At 36.3% G+C, this 17,225-nt stretch overlaps 1 protein-coding gene across 2 annotated transcripts in view; it reads left to right on the top strand.

The window, feature by feature from the left end:
• Positions 1 to 323: 323 nt before the first annotated feature.
• Positions 324 to 17,225, top strand: part of LOC126334769 (nuclear pore complex protein Nup214) — a 146,958-nt gene continuing 130,056 nt past the window's right edge. Inside the window, exons 1-10 of one of the 2 annotated variants that reach the window (XM_049997349.1) lie at positions 324 to 650; positions 754 to 889; positions 1,117 to 1,316; positions 5,227 to 5,411; positions 6,268 to 6,479; positions 10,692 to 10,812; positions 10,932 to 11,125; positions 13,205 to 13,433; positions 13,548 to 14,355; positions 14,452 to 14,643. In XM_049997349.1, the coding sequence (XP_049853306.1) occupies positions 612 to 650; positions 754 to 889; positions 1,117 to 1,316; positions 5,227 to 5,411; positions 6,268 to 6,479; positions 10,692 to 10,812; positions 10,932 to 11,125; positions 13,205 to 13,433; positions 13,548 to 14,355; positions 14,452 to 14,643 (2,316 nt within the window). In that variant the 5' untranslated portion in view covers positions 324 to 611. The remainder of the gene's footprint in view (positions 651 to 753; positions 890 to 1,116; positions 1,317 to 5,226; positions 5,412 to 6,267; positions 6,480 to 10,691; positions 10,813 to 10,931; positions 11,126 to 13,204; positions 13,434 to 13,547; positions 14,356 to 14,451; positions 14,644 to 17,225) is intronic. The other variant, XM_049997350.1, reaches the window with a different exon arrangement.

Below are 17,225 nucleotides of genomic sequence, written 5' to 3'. Positions count from 1 at the left end.
AACGTCTTATGGAGTAATTTTCTTGGGTAATTTACATCTTACAAAGAAAATTTTGGTTGCATAAAACCGAGCAGTAAGAGTAATATGCGATGTTCGCCCATGGTCGTCATGTAGGTACCTCTCCAAGCGATTAGGCATCTTAACTGACTGATTTTAATACTGGTTGCATGAGTAGAACTAAAAAAATGTGTTCATTTATGTTAACACTTATCATCTATATATTTCGTGTGAACTGACGCGGTCCACATTCCGATAAAAGAACCGTTCGAATAATCTATGGGATACTAAACACTTGTGGTCAAAGTTTACCAGATACTATTCTTGTTGCTGTTGGTCCCTGTCACAGCCGACTTTACAGCAAAGTAGGCTGTGCCCCTTGTCCTTCCAATATCGATAATGTATGCCTCCCCAGCATTTTTGGTATTGTAATTTGCCCTGTGTTGGCTACAGTGTAAAGACAGACGACTTGCGAAGTTCGGAAGCACAACACGGGCGTTTGTATACAGACAGTGGCTGTTTGAAAGTAGTTTGTGCGCAAGCGTGAGTTAATGTGATGACAACACTTTAGAGTGTAGTACGGAATGTGAATACATCCTACAAAAAATAGAAAAATGACAGTTAATCAGCCGTTGGATTCAAAAGAAGTCCAGGTATTCAGTAATTTCTTTCTTTGAGACTGCGTATAAAAATGATGGGGCTACTGATCTCACGAGTCGCACACAAGCATTTGATGTATTGCTTCTATGGTTTCAGGAGTTCCAGTTCAAGTTGATATGTCGTCTTAATGTTTTTTCGGATGGAGAGTTTGATTACAGTGGTTACCTTAATCTTGTCGCGACAGCCAGCAAATATAACTTGGCTTTCGTTGGATGCCCGAGCGGAGTGCAAGGTAGTTTGAAATCTTTGTGTTTTATGCCGTAGATGTGAAAAACTTATGAATATCCAAAGCTATTTTCTATGATACAGAAATTTTAAAATTAAGGTGATGCGTTTGAGTTAACTAACAAGCGCTGTAGATTTAATATTAAGAAAACAGCTAACTTAAATATGGGCTGTTGTGGAGAGTAGCATTCGATTGAACAATTTGTTCTAATATTTCCCTCCTCTCTTTCACAGCAATAATTATTTCTGCTGTTGTAAACAGTGAAGCCCACGGAAATAAGTCTTTAACCGAGTATCCTCACCGTAAGCTAAACCTTGGCAACCAGCCATCACATCTGAGCATAAGCTGTGACCAGTCATGTATTGTGATTGCGGTAAAAAAGGACGGTTGCCCCCATGCATTGATCTACAGCGTATCATCTTTCTTATCAAAGGTAAGCTTTCTCATTGCTTTGATTGTAGGTTAGTGTTGGAAGAGGCTGTACCCTGTCACATAATTCAGCATGCTGGTATTTTTTTATGCTGGCGTATTGACAACCATGAATCTGCTGTAGTCACTCTAATCAGTTTCTGGGACGAAAAAAGAAGTGGGAGGGAAAAACCCTGTAGGTGAATGCCATCCGTTAGTGTGAATCTTAAACAATTGATCTGCCTTCTAGTTAAGAAATGGTGAAAAGATAATATGCTCAAGATTATTCCTTGATGATGTTTGTGAGATGGACACAATTTACAGGGGTATCGTAGTAAACCACTTCACTCAAATTTGAAAGCAGCCATGTCTGATCCTAATTACAAAAGTATAAATTTAGAATTTCTGTCATTGATATAACATACAAAAAGTGAGTTTCAGAACAGCCAGTTAAGCAAGAACATAGTTAATTCCATTCTCCGTTTTGCTCTGATGGGATGGTGATCAATGATTAGAGTATAAATATGCCAAAATCAATGGTCAGTGACTTCCTGCATAGGTACATGGATAACATTTAGTCTCCAACTCGTTGGTAACAAAGATGACAAATTTTGAGTCACTCTTAAGCATTTGTGACTGTAGACTTTTGTGGCATATACTACTGGTGAGAAGCACTCACGTTTCCAGCTGGGTGGCAGTGATGAAATATTGTGAAGTGTTATCGATTGTCATGTTCATAATCTTGTGAATTTGCTAGAAGATGAGGGGTTTGATGTCAAAATTTAGCAGTATTTTAAAACGGCCATCCAGCTGTAAACCCAAGAGCCTTTAGTCACTGAATGTATTGTTATTAACCCATAGAAAACTTGACATGGTTGAGCTGTGGAGCATATAATCTGATTGCTTAATTCAAGTTTTAGTAATCTTGACCAGAAATTGTATTCCAGATTATCGGTTTAGATTGTTTGGACCATCATCTTCAGATCTATAAAGAAAAGAAGAGAAATTTATGTTAGTACCTTGTCTTATCTACACAAGATATAAGAGATATAAAAGAATTAAAAGTGAACTATCATAAAAAGCTTGGTTACTACAGGTACTGGTAATACGCAATGAACAGTGTGCATACACTTGATACATCACTAAAACTGGTGCAACCTACTTGAGGCAATTACTGGATGTTTCCTTTGAATAATCATAGCCAGTTTCCTGCCTCATCCTGCTCCAATTGGAACTTGTTTGATGTGTCTAGTGCTATTGCTGTCAACAGAATGTTAAACATTAATCTTCCTGTTAATGAGACAGGAAGACTGTAAATAGTTAACTGCAGTGGTGCAACTATCTGCATTGCAGAGATAAACACGTGGAAGTAAATCATGGAAGCTCTGTGTGGGAGGTAGTGGTGGTAGGGGGGATTGGGACAGAAGTTGGGTAACTGAGTGCCCATTCTAAAAGGGACCCACTTGTTAGGAGGAGGAAGCGAGGCTAGCTGTTTCATTTCCAAACATTGGCCGGTGCGCAAATTATTTAGAGTTTCATATTAAGTGTATTGCACAAAGTCCCAGATATTTTTTGAATTTTTGGCATTTGATCTTGTATATCAAAACTAAACAAGTAACATGGTCTATAGTGAACCTGTACCAACAAAGGGATCATACAGAGCTGCGAGGAGTGGTTTTGGGCCAAACTGTTCACAGCTACTTCCATATTTGGTGATAGAAAGAGTAAGTGTTGCATATTCTCAGAAATGATTATCAGCATACATCGCACAGATTATTGATTATATTAAGTATAACAGGCAGAAATGGAGGCTTTATAATGGGGTAGAAAGAAAGAGAGGACCATAGCGGACTAGACAAAACACTGAACCACCACTTGCTGAGAAAAAGGGAAAAATGGGTCCAACCATTGCCAAACTGTTTTATAATGACAAACAGTTACATTCAGTTAGATGGCTCAACATAGGTAAAGAGCATCTTTCAACAGTAAAAGTAAGTCTTTTGAATAAAAATTTACAGAAAACTTGGCAAAACTGAAAGTTGTGATTGCACCCATTTCCTTTGATCCCTGACGCCATTGAGGTGGCAAACACCCCTATTTCACAGCCAACTTGTAGAGTAGGCTGTGCCTATTTCAAGCATATACAATATGGTGACCATGATATTGCTCACTATAGGTGCAAGCAAACATAAATAACATACAAAATGCTTTATTCCAGCAGTAGAACGAAACTGAAGGGGCAACAATAGGAAGTAGGGAGTTTTAGGAGGGGACACAATTACAAAACAACCATTAACTCAAAACTTGAATGCATAAGCGTTTCAGCATTTAACACACACACACAACCAAAAGCCAACACAAACAAATCCTCAAATCCTTTGCCCACACCTTCACTTTATCTATTGAAAACCAGTCCGCAGTACAATAAACCAAAACCCTTATAACTAATATTAAAAGCATAACCTAACCAATGATGGTAAACAAATATCCACAATGCCTACCAAGCACAATCCAACATTAGTACCAAATGCTAGCAAGAAAAAACCTGAAATCCGTGAAAACCAGCATCATTGCCAGTTTAGATAGATACAGATAACTATAAACATACGTACCGTACACTTTACACCCTAAAAAGTACTTATAAACAAAAGCCACCATCATGTAAATCAAGGCTGTGCCTGCTCCTCCCCCCTCACTCACACACAACAAAAATCTTAAAAATAAAAAACAAATACCAAAATCATCAGCAGTCACCCAAAATGACTGCAGAAACTTGATCACTGCTACAAGCAAAGACCTATGCAGCAAATCCATGACTGACAAAACAGGGAATCTCCAACCACAGGGAACACACAGCGATAATAATTCTGTTGACAATCGCAAATCCATCCGTCACAATATGCAGTCAAGCTAACTCACTAACAAACTAACACAGACGCTTCAAATAACAACCTAACACACTTGAATCACAGTGAGATGACTCACTAGCAAAAAAAGTAAAAGTGGTTCCATTCCATGGTGGGCACCTGGTACAGGAACCGGTTAGGAATTTCTTGACATAAGACAGCCTCAGTAGCAATATCTTCTTATTTACAGGAAATAATGTATTAATGGACAAATGTTGGTTTTCCACATTAATTTTTACACTGGACTCCTGATGCCCCAAAAGGGCAAAATGCATCATTTCCAGTAAACAAAAAAATTTAAAACTGCGATTGTCTTCTTTCAAGAAGACTTTGAAACACAAAAATGCAGCTCACAACACATTGTCAACAAACATGACCCGATTCAAAAATATGCCACCATGATGTCACATAGCACAGTTACATCACCAGTCAAATTAGAAGGGTGGAGCTGCAACTTACCATTGACATGAAAATTGATTTAGCTTTTGTGGGAAAGACTGGCTTTGCAATAATTATGAAGCATTGTTAAATTAACTAGATGTAAACACTATGCGGTTACACTGAAAAAAGTTTATCTTTCAGATAAATATTAAGTATTTTCTGTTGAAGGAAAGGAAGTAATTGTATTTTAAAGAAAACAGTATCCATAAGATGTTACCATAATATATTTTCTTGTGTATTTGAATTGGGTAGGGTCATGTACATTCAACAGAAAACTGAATTTGTACATGGAGAGGCACCATTGTACAAAATTTCTATCATTGAATGAGAAACTGCTGCTGTTTTGCCATAATCATGAAAGGAAATATATACTAGTAACAAAAGGTGGAGTTAGTGTATTCGTTTCCACTCAGAAAAATAAATATAAGAGCTTGTTCCACTGTTAAATATATGTTTTGAAAAGTTTACATTTTTTGTTGTTGTCTAATAATGACTGTATTAAACTATACTATGCAAGTACTTGCCTTGTATACATAACAGATGTGTGCTTAACTATAAATTTGTTAACCTGTGTTTTGTGTCCTGCAGAATATCACTTTACTGAATGAAGTAAGGTTATCAGCCAGCCTGAATACCCACATCTTGGATCTTACTTGGAATCCCGGGATACCAAACATCTTTGCTACTTGCTTATCAGATGGAACTGTGGGTGTTTATGAATTCAAATCTACAGGAACTGATATAAAAACACTTCCTCCAGAAGCTCAGGCTGCGTAAGTTTACAGTATTGTGTATTGATGGATTACTTTTATGCGTATGTGTGTTTGCACATTTAGTTTGTTTATTATAGTAAACTGATTGTGTGAATAGTCTGTATAAGCAGAAAAGTTTTAACAAGAAGAAGAAGTAGTTTGATTATGATGTGTAAATTGTAACCAGATTTGTGAAACTACTGAAATAACAACTATCAATATACCTTCATATTATCAGTAACATAATGCTTTCCACTGATGAAATTTCGGTCTTCACCTACTGTGCTTTATGTTCATCATTAATGTGGATGTACGTTGGTTTAGAGGCTAACTAATGGACAGTTCTTCCTCTGTATTTATGTTTTTTATATTAATTCTGTACAGTTCTTACTTTCTTCTTAAATGTTTCACTGGCTTAAATATTAACCTGTTGGATCAGCTGAAACATTTTCATAACTTTCTCCCCGTTTTCTTTAATTATTGCGAGTTTCTGGAGAATATTGCTTCACTGGTATTTGTATGCTATTCTTCTTGAACATATTGGTGAGGGCCTTGGATATCATTATGCGTAACATTGGTGTTACAATTTTAAGAAATAATCAACCATGTACTGTTTGATGATGCTTCAGATTGCCTGTGTAAAGCAGCAAACTAAATGGACTTGATAATAGAAAACGTATATTGTGACATCCTAAACGAAGTGTTATCATATTTGTTAAGAGCTGAAGAGATAGCACTCAACCACTCACGATTCATGGCTGGTTTTGTCCTCTCTCAACAATCCTTAGTTAAATATCAGCTACGGAGTTCAATGACCCTGGATTAAATAACATTGTAATCGTTTTCTTTTTTTATGTTTGTGAGACATCTGTTTCAGGTGCTTCAGCTGGAGTCCTCGTGGTAAACAACTTGTTGTTGGTACTCGTTATGGAGAGCTTATACAATACAAACCAGACCTCAAGCCAGTCAAAACTCTTCCAGCTCCAACACTTTCTGAGAACCCTGTCTCAGTTGTTAATGTCACTTGGATATCAAATTACCAATTTGCTGCTGTGTATCATGACAAAGTGAATGAAACTGAGAGACCAGGTGTGTAGAAATTAGTTTTGTGTCCTAAATATGTGTTTAACAACTGCTTAGCTATGAGTTTTTATTTTTTTTTATTTTGATTAATTATTCAGTGGAAAGTTGTCAATGTCTTTGTAAAATTATGTATGGTGGATAAAAATTAGCAAACTTCTTATGTAACATTCTGCTTGCAAACAAAAATGCCAAAATATATTATTGTTGTTTACTTTGTTCCATTAACTGCATGTACATTTGTAATCTCTCAGTAGGTGCATTGTATACATTGATGGTGCCACTTGTCACCTGTTTACTTTAGGTTGTGGAATCAATATTATGAATGACAAGTGCACTAACAAACAATCAGAAATTGAAAATATTTTGAATAATCATTTTTTAAATGTTGTGGAGAAAATAGGATCTAGATCTTCACTAGAAGAGGCAAGGCTATTAATAGAAGAGGCCATACCTGCACAGTTTGAAACAGCTGTAATTCCACCAACCTCTCCCTCTGAAATCAGTAAAATAATAAACTCACTGAAAAGTAAAAGCTCTTACGGAATTGATGGCATTTCCAGCAAAGTACTTAAAGCTTGTTCCCCACAGATAAGTAGAATTCTCAGCCACGTATGTAATAGCTCTTTGGAGCAGGGTGTTTTCCCTGATAGACTGAAATATGCCATTGTAAAACCATTGCATAAAAAGGGGGATATGTCGGATGTCAACAACTACCGCCCAATCTCTCTTCTGACAGCTCTATCACAAATTTTTGAGAAAGTAATGTATTCAAGAGTAGCCTCCCATATTTGTAAAAATAAAGTACTAACAAAATGTCAGTTTGGTTTTCAGAAAGGCTTTTCAACAGAAAATGCTATATATGCTTTCACTGATCAAATATTAAATGCTCTGAATAACCGGACATCACCCATTGGTATTTTTTGTGATCTCTCAAAGGCCTTTGATTGTGTAAATCATGGAATTCTTTTAGATAAGCTAAATCATTATGGTTTGAGTGGGGCAGTGCACAAATGGTTTAATTCATACTTAACTGGAAGAATGCAGAAAGTTGAAATAAGTGGTTCGTGTAATGTTAAAACAGCTGATTCCTCAAACTGGGGTGCTATCAAGCACGGGGTCCCACAGGGTTCGGTCTTAGGTCCTTTACTGTTCTTGATATACATTAATGACTTACCATTCCACATTGATGAAGATGCAAAGTTAGTTCTTTTTGCTGATGATACAAGTATAGTAATAACATCCAAAAACCAAGAACTAAGTGATGTAATTGTAAATGATGTTTTTCACAAAATTATTAAGTGGTTCTCAGCAAACGGACTCTCTTTAAATTTTGATAAAACACAGTATATACAGTTCCGTACAGTAAATGGCAAAACTCCAGTAATAAATATAGAATTTGAACAGAAGTCTGTAGCTAAGGTAGAATTTTCAAAATTTTTAGGTGTGTCCATTGATGAGAGGTTAAACTGGAAGCAACACATTGATGGTCTGCTGAAACGTCTGAGTTCAGCTACGTATGCTATTAGGGTTATTGCAAATTTTGGTGATAAGAATCTCAGTAAATTAGCTTACTATGCCTACTTTCATTCACTGCTTTCGTATGGCATCATATTCTGGGGTAATTCATCGTTGAGTAGAAAAGTATTCATTGCACAAAAACATGTAATCAGAATAATTGCTGGAGCCCACCCACGGTCATCCTGCAGACATCTATTTAAGGATCTAGGGATCCTCACAGTAACCTCACAGTATATATATTCCCTTATGAAATTTGTTGATAATAATCCAACCCAATTCAAAAGTAATAGCAGTGTGCATACCTATAACACCAGGAGAAAGGATGATCTTCACTATGCAGGGTTAAATCTGACTTTGGCACAGAAAGGGGTAAATTATGCTGCCACAAAAGTCTTTGGGCACCTACCAAACAGCATCAAAAGCCTGACAGATAGCCAACTAACATTTAAAAATAAATTAAAAGAATTTCTAGATGACAACTCCTTCTACTCATTGGCTGAATTTTTAGATATAAAGTAAAAAAAAAAAAAAACTTAATCATTAGTGTCATGCAATATTTTGTGTAATGTAATTTCTTGTACAGACATCTTTTATTAACCTGACACGTTCCACATCATTACGAAGTGTCGTATTCAAGATCTATGGAACAAGTATTAATCTAATCTAATCTAATCTAATCTGATGTCAATGAAGTATGTTTTACTGCAGAATACAATAGTAGAATGCCTCTAGGCTAGGGTGCTGCCGTCTGTAAAGTTGACCCTGAGAAAATTGGATGATATGAAAAAGTTCAAAACCCAAATTGCTAGAATTGTGCCAAGTAAAGGGTTACTAAGGGCCATCCATGTGTGATGCTATTCAATTATGTAAATGTTTGTGTCTATTTGCTCCACCAGATGGTGTATTCTGTACTTAACAATTTGATTTGTTTACACTTTGTTTGTAATTTGAGATTGCCTTCACATTAGAAACAAGTACCTACTTTTCTTGTGACCGAAAGAAAATCATAAAATGAATACATGAATGCTTATTCAAAAACAGATACTTATCTGCCACAGTAATTCCCATGATCTCTGTGACAGACACTACCAAAATATGCTTCAGGGCAAGTGTGTGTATGTCTTTCATACACTTTTATCACTTACATTGTACAAATTACTCTAACATCAGTACATAATGTTGAATATGTTTTTACAAAATGGTTGCTGTTACACTAGAGTACAGTGCGGGTGTTAAGTTTTGCTAAGACATCATTTCCAGAATTAGTCTTTCCCTTTACTCCAAAGTGTATGCAGTGCTGAAACTGATCTGTTCACTGTATTGTCTGTTGCCTTTTGTGGACATGTTATTACTAACAATCATTTTTGTGTTCCTCACAGCCAGGCTCAAAATGAGGGTAGAGTTTTACTAGGTTGAAGCTTTTGGTCATGGTAAGAGAATTATCTGTGAAACACAAGGCTTCAGGTTCTATCCACATACCATTTTCCTGTAGACTTCCCCATTTCGTGGTCATTAAGCAGAGGGGCAATTTAGTCATTCCCTGAAGTTTCGATGTTTCACTCTCTACCTTCATTTGAGAACCAAATGCATAATGCACTTGCTAATAAAGGAAAATGCAACCTCATTGCGATTCAGTAAGTGTTTTCTGTATAAATCACATGGATAGTCTTTATTAACGACATGTTATTAACAAAACCCATCTATATAATCTGGATAGGAAACATTTATTGAACTTTGATTTACCTGCAACTGCCTAGCTGTTATTTATTTATTTATTTTATTTATTTTATTGATTTATTCATCCTTTGACCATCCGGCACAAGTGTATATACTTATGTAGAACATATATTAACTAGGATAAGATTAGATGAGGTCAGGGCAGGGAATTAACCATGGTCTTGCCAATGGAACCATCTCAACTTTCACTGTAGCCACTTAGTAAAACCATGGAAAACCCAAATTAAGATGACCAGATGGGATATGAGGCCCACTCCGTCTGAATGTGATTCCAGTGCATTAATACTGCCTTAGTGATCTTGCTGGGTATATCTATAACTATAATGGAAATTCCTGGATGGAAAAATATGAAAAATAAGGGAAAGGCAACAACTTACTTATAGCACACTGGTATATGGCGTACAGAAACACGTAATAGGAAGCAGTTAACACAAGCTTTCGAGCTCTTGCCCTTTTAAAGGAGGAGTACACACATTCACACACTAGATAGATGATACATCTGTTAATCTGACAATTTCAAGGATATAGTATTTCTGCTAGCTGACATATTTACTTACACCGTAGAAGCATTTATCAAGAAGAAATGTTTTTTAACTCTACTGTGAGACGTTTCCTTCTGTAACCTCTTTAAGTACGGTGGCAGTGCTTTATAAAGAATAACATTGTAGTGGCTCTCATGTCTTTGAGGATGAGATGTTACAGCATGCTAAAAATAAAGGTATCAGCAGTTGTGATTGTCGGAAATATGGTAAACACTATTGGTTTGGAGGTCTCCAGGTTCAGCCCTAGTCATTGACATACATTTATTGACTTCATTCCTTTTGGAAGTGCGTTTTTTATATGGGGCAATATTTTTATGTGCATACAGTAATACCTCGTCAATAATGGAGTCAGTATTCATATTAGTTGCAGTTTGCTACATGTTAACACATTGTTATTTATAGTGTTTGTCCCTCTTTGCAGGTCTGGTAATCGTTAATGCTCCAAAGAGTGGTGCTGTTTCTTTTGTCAACTTTGATGACATCTGTTATAGCTCTGGTGAATTGAGAAGACCACAGTTTTACTTGCATCATCAACAGACGTGGTATGTTATGGTCAGAACTGTTGTTTACAATTTAACTGTTTGCAGTTTTGTGGTGGGCACTATTAAATAATGATAATTATATTTGTCATAACATAGTTACATGAAGTTTTGTGTTATAGGAATGTGATACTTGTTGCATCTGCTAATAGTATGGAAGTTGGGGTGATTGGGCTGACTGAAGATCAAGTAAGTTGGCAACAGTGGATGCAAGAAGATGCTTGCAGAGCAGAGCTTCCAATGTCTTCAGACAAACAGGAAACATTTCCTATTGGCTTGTCACTGGATACCAGCACAACTCATGAGTTACCCTGGGGTTAGAATCATGTTAACGGTGTTTATATTTCCTTTAGTCTAATACTACACGGTTTTAAACTTTATTAATTAAAATTTGCATTTCAGTTTTAGAATAATTATTGTGTTTAATATTCATCATTGATGTCAGATGTATTAAAGTGGAGTCAAAGTATTAAGAAAAAATTAGCTAATGCAATTGTTTTTTTTTATAAAAACTGATACACATAAAAATAAGAAAATACTGGTAAAGCATTTTTTTAAATGAAATGAGCTGGATCAATCAGAGCAAAGGAATAGTAGCTATTAAACACAAGAGGAATAGTAGCAGGAACATACAGGAAAAAGAAAGATATCAAAAGACTGACATTGAAATTGAATTATATTTAGCAGAAATGACAGTTAAATTTGTTTTCTACGTGTATCAAAAGCATTGCAAGGAATGAAAAATGTGATAATTGGCAATAATTCTAGAACCAAATGCTTACTGAACATTAAACCTTGTTTTTTTTTTTTGTTTGTTTGTTTTTTGAGAGAGAGAGAGAGAGAGAGAGAGAGAGAGAGAGAGAGAGAGAGAGAGAGAAGTGGTTTGATTTTCACACAAAATCGAGGAATAATGTGAGGTTGTCATAAGCTTAAGATATAGTGCATATGAAATTCTATACTCATGTTTCGCAAACTTGGGATGAGAGCACTAGTTGTTATATGTACTTCAGTTAAGAGGTGATGCATATTTGTTATTTTTTGGATGTAACATATTCAGTATGGAATATGTAAGGGGTTATCTCATGCAGGGCATTTGTCGACTGCAATACAGACTGTTCAAGTGGTGCCACTGTCCACTTCATAGTTGAAGAGCCACATTTAAGAAGCACACTTATGACAAGTGCAACCAGAACTGCTGGAGAACAGTGCTAATGCCAGTTGTAAATTGTGCCCTGACAGACAGTGCTGAGCAGCTGATCAGTCTATGGTATTTGCCATCTTGAATTCAAAGAAGAGCAGTTGAACAGACTTATTGTATCCAGTCCACAATTGTGTTTTATGGAATTTAGGTACATCAATGCTCCCAAGAACAATATTTAGGATTAATATGCACAAATGTGTCTGTTTGTCAGTGTTCAGAGTAAAACGTCATTTTTGCAAAGCTATGGCCATTTGTGCGCAATGGTCATTAATTAATGATTTATGTAAACCAAATGTGATTAGTATTGTGACACCTTCTCATGAACCACATTCTGCTATTTTAATAAAAACCATAAAATATACACTCCATCAGCAGCAGCAAATACCTTTCATGCATGTATTTTTAATGGCTCCAGCCTTGAAAGGCAAAGCAGGATGCAGGGCATTGTGTCCACTCTCTTGATGTCGGAACACAGTGGAGGAAAAAATATCAGAAAATTTTAGAATCATTTGAAATGTTGGAATAAATATTTAAGAATGTGCACCAGGAACTGGACCTATATAACAACCATCTAGTGCCTCCACACTAATGAGCCCAAAAAAGGATTACAGAGTAATCTTGCTTCAGCATTAGCAACTAAAACTTAAATGTTTCACATGTTCAGGAGTGTTATGACTTGCAAAGAATTACAGAACTTTGTCACCAAATCACTCAGTACTACTAGCACATTTCTGTTTGTGAAAGAGAGACCTGGGCTGAACAGTCCATGGCTTCTTCGCAAAAGACTATATGAACACGAACATGAGACAACATATTATATTTTCATTGAAAGGTAAGGTAGATAATGATACTGGTCAAGAAGTGGACATTCATCTAGAGGGTGCTTCAGTGATTGAAGAGGATGATGTGGATGTTGACAGTTAAAACGAGTACAGTAAAAGAGAATATGAGACATAAAAAATGTTTTAAAATTCTATGGCCTATGTGATATCAGTAATTGATAAGTCGTGCTTAACTTACAACTTATTTGCACAGAAATCATGGTGTAACTTTAGTTTTGAAATTTATTTTATTTTCACATTCAGGTCTTCTTTAGTAAACCTTTTTTTTCCTGCTTGGATTGTTACTGATACTGCAGAGTCATAAACAGAAAACTAAGAATCCATGTCAGAGCCATATAAATGTTTGTTCCAGGTGACAACCAGATGATTCCCCCTATGCCTGTGTTACATCTGCTGTCTCACAAAGGAGTCCTGTGCTTGTTTTATGTTATCAATGTTATTCCTGGAGCTGTTACTGTATGCTCACCACCAGAAAAAGTAGCAGATGAGAGTATTGTTGCATTATTTTCTAGCAAGGCACCAGATGTGTCACCTGCAACAGAAATAAGTCCTACTGGAAGTAGAGTCAATCTTGCTCCGAAGTATGTATAGTAGCATCATCTTTTTGATTATTTTTATATTCCTGGATGGAATTAAGAGAGAGAATTTTTTGTAATTTTTGAAAGTTACCATAAAATGTCTCTTAATTGTTGCAGGTTTGAAAACGCCAGTGTTTCAAAGCCAATGGCCCCCGTTCAGAGTATACCATTACAGAAAGAAGCCTCTAGTCCCACCCTTCAGACAAATGTGTCGGAACCTGGAATCGGGATTCTGAATTCAGGATTTTCATCTCCATTCTTCAGTGTGAAAGCTTCTGTGGCCAGTGCTGCTGAAAAACCCCAACCAACAATGAGTTTTATAAATTCATTACAAAGTGGAGCTGGTGGAAACATTTCAGGTTTTTCTACAGGAAAATCGACAGGTGCAAATTTGACACAGGCTCCATCACCGATAAGCTCTCAGAGCAACCAGGGACCATCATTAACTTCCTCTTTTATTAGTCAGATGCCATCAATGATGGGCTCTCAAAGTAACCTGACACCGTCAGTGATGAGCTCTCAAAGTAACCTGACACCGTTGGTGATGAGCTCTCAAAGTAACCTGACACCGTCGGTGATGAGCTCTCAAAGTAACCTGACACCGTCGGTGATGAGCTCTCAAAGTAACCTGACACCGTCGGTGATGAGCTCTCAAAGTAACCCGACACCGTCGGTGATGAGCTCTCAAAGTAACCTGACACCGTCGGTGATGAGCTCTCAGAGCAGCCTGACACCGTCGGTGATGAGCTCTCAGAGCAGCCTGACACCGTCGGTGATGAGCTCTAAGAGCAGCCTGACACCATCAATGGTAGGCTCTCAAAGTAGCCTGGCACCATCAGTGATGAGCTCTCAAAATAAAGTGGCACCATCAATGACAAGCTCTCAAAGTAACAAGTTTCCTGCTTCGTCCGTTAGTGTAGCTTCCGTAAGTAACAAATCACATAGCAAAAAAGTTAATTTTTCAGTAGCTAATTAGGAGGAGCCTTTCTGTAGTTAGATACATTTAATTTTGTTTTTGCAGGGTGACGGTAGGAATGATTCTACTCCAGTGAAAGTTGATAACATTGTGCAGCCTAATACTGATTCGTTATCATCAACAGAGAGCAATGAGATAACAGCAAATGTTATAAGAGCTGCAATCGCAGAAGAAATTCAGTTATTTGAAAGAGAGCTTGCAGATCTTCGCAAGAGAGTTAACAGTGTAAATACACATGTGAGTGACAAATTCTCTTTCATTATTTGTACAGATTTGTGAAAACTGTAATATAGTACTATAGTCATATTAATCATAAAAACTCGGAGAAATAGATATAAAAAATAAAAATTTTCGAGATACATACATTTATAACGCGTGTGTGTAAGGGGAGCCACTTTCACTTAGCAGTAATGTTGTTAAATTCTAAACCGAGGGTGCGTCCATACAGGAGGAAACATATTGATTTTCACATCAAACACAATAACCAGATTTTTGTGCTTAGATTTTGGATTAGCATCACCACTAGCATTTTTTATCCCTGCATGATTTATTTCGTCATGTTTTATTCCTTTTGAAAATCACTAGATGCTTTACATTACCAGATTACTTCCTGTTTCCTGCATGTTTGTTGTTCCTTGTGTTAACCTTTACTGTTTAATTCCATGATAATTACTGGGTAGTATAAGAAAACATAGTGAGAGATAAAAATGGGAATCTGTTATTAACATAGGGAATGTGACAGATAGAAAGAGTATATTGAAAATTTGTACAGTGGAGCTGAATGAAATGGGAAGTTTAGATGAGTATATTGAAGATCAAAAACTAATTGATGAACAGAACAAGGGGCCGCCAATAATAAAAGAAGAGTTCTTCCTTGCACTAAACCTGTTAAAATAAAATTTAAAAAAAAACAGTGGGTTCAAATGACTTTTCTGCAGAGCTCCTTTAGTTATACTGAAAAAATCAAAAGTAAATTATTTACTATGGTATCTGAATAATATGAATCATATGATTCATAAAAAGTAGAACTACTGCATTACCCAAGAGGACAATTGGTGGAAAGGCCGTTATAAATTATAAAACTCTAGCCCTTCTGTCAGTGCCTCAAACTGTTCATGTCAGCATTTAGAGAGAGAAGTGCGAAGAAAATAGATTGCAACTTAGTCAGTGATCAATTTGGCTTCAGAACATGGTAAGGAACAAGAGAAGCAATATTGGCACTACGTCAGATTTAAAGAGGAAATTGGAATTAAACAAAACAAAAAAAATTACATAATTTATTGAATTAGAAAAAGCATTTAATTTGGTTGATTACAAGTTATTGTTCAAAGCAATGTGCAAAGTAGTGCTTAACTGAGAGGAAGCCAATTAATTTTGAGTATATACAAAAGTTAAAAGTACTGAAATGGATATTAACGGTAGCAAGAAAGAAGCAGCAGGAATGATGAGACAGGGATCCCCTCTGTCAGTGTACAAAACATGTTCATTGAGGAGGCAACAACAACATGAAAGAAAAAAGTGACAGGAATCAAAATTAATGGTATTCATATTCACTGCATCAGATTTACCCTGGACATTTCAGTTGTGGCAGGCTCAGAGGAAGAACTTATTAAAATGCTTGAGTTCTTAACTCAGAAGACAACAAACTAAAAATAAATACCAAGAAAACATAAGTCTCAGTTGTACATAAGAAAGGAGGTGGAGTTAAGATTGACATAAAAATAGGCAGTGAGCAACTCAATGAAGTGACGGAATTTCACTGTTTTGGTAACTTTGTGGAGGAAAAAAATATATTTTTCAAGGGAACCGAGAGAAGAACGCTGGCCTCCCAAAATAAGAAGAACCTTCTATTTCATAATTGCTTTGTTCCAGTCTGGACTTTCCATTGTTTGAAGAACCTTCAATTGAACATATTAAGAAAATGTTTGTAAGTCCTGCATGCGGAATGTCCTGAGATATGGCTGTGAAACCTGGGCACTAGGGAAGTGCGAGAAAGCTCACCTTGAACCTGCAGAAATGTGGTGCTGAAGGAGAATTACAAGGACTAGCAGGGCTGACAGAAAAATGAATGAGATAGTCCTACAAGAAATAGGAGGGAAGAAAAGACTACTGAATGTTTTAGGCCAATGCAAAACAGAACTCAATGGACACTTAATTAGACATGATATCCTTCAAAAAACATTTCTGAAGGCAAGATCATAGGGAAGAAAATGAGGGGACAATAGTCTTTTGAAAGAAGAAGAACAAGTAGAGGGAGATAAGGTAGATATGCTTGTGTAAGAGAGAAAGTGGTTTAGATGCAGAAGACCAAGACACTGGTGGACATCGATTGACTATATTGTCAGACATAGTTGTAGAATCTAGGTATAGAGTAGTAAAGCATACTGTGGTGCATTTATGATCTCCAATTGCAATTGTTTAAGTGTAGACTAAAGTTCTAAAAATAAACTTTAAATATGAGCATTTTAGGTTAGACTTGACTGTAATTTCTAGGAATATTAGTTGAAAGTACAAATTACTGTTAGCAGTCGCAATGGAAAGTAAATAAAAGCAACACTACTGGTGCGATGTGAGAGTTTTAACAAATTAAGAGCTTTTGAGATGAATTTCCAGTGACTAGAAGTGGTGGCATTTGGATTAAACCATTAGACTGAGTTCAAGCAAAGAGATTAAAACAAGAAATTAAGAATAAGAAACCACCATTAGTATAATAAAGGTTTTCAAAAGTGGCATTGATAACTGATGAAACTGTGTTAGTTATGCATGGAAAAAAAGAATTAATAAATGAACAGTGTGTGAAGGCAGTGAAGAGCATAAGT

Source organism: Schistocerca gregaria, chromosome 2 (assembly GCF_023897955.1).
Source record: "Schistocerca gregaria isolate iqSchGreg1 chromosome 2, iqSchGreg1.2, whole genome shotgun sequence".
Taxonomy (NCBI): domain Eukaryota; kingdom Metazoa; phylum Arthropoda; class Insecta; order Orthoptera; family Acrididae; genus Schistocerca; species Schistocerca gregaria.
This window is presented reverse-complemented; position numbering and strand designations above follow the sequence as displayed.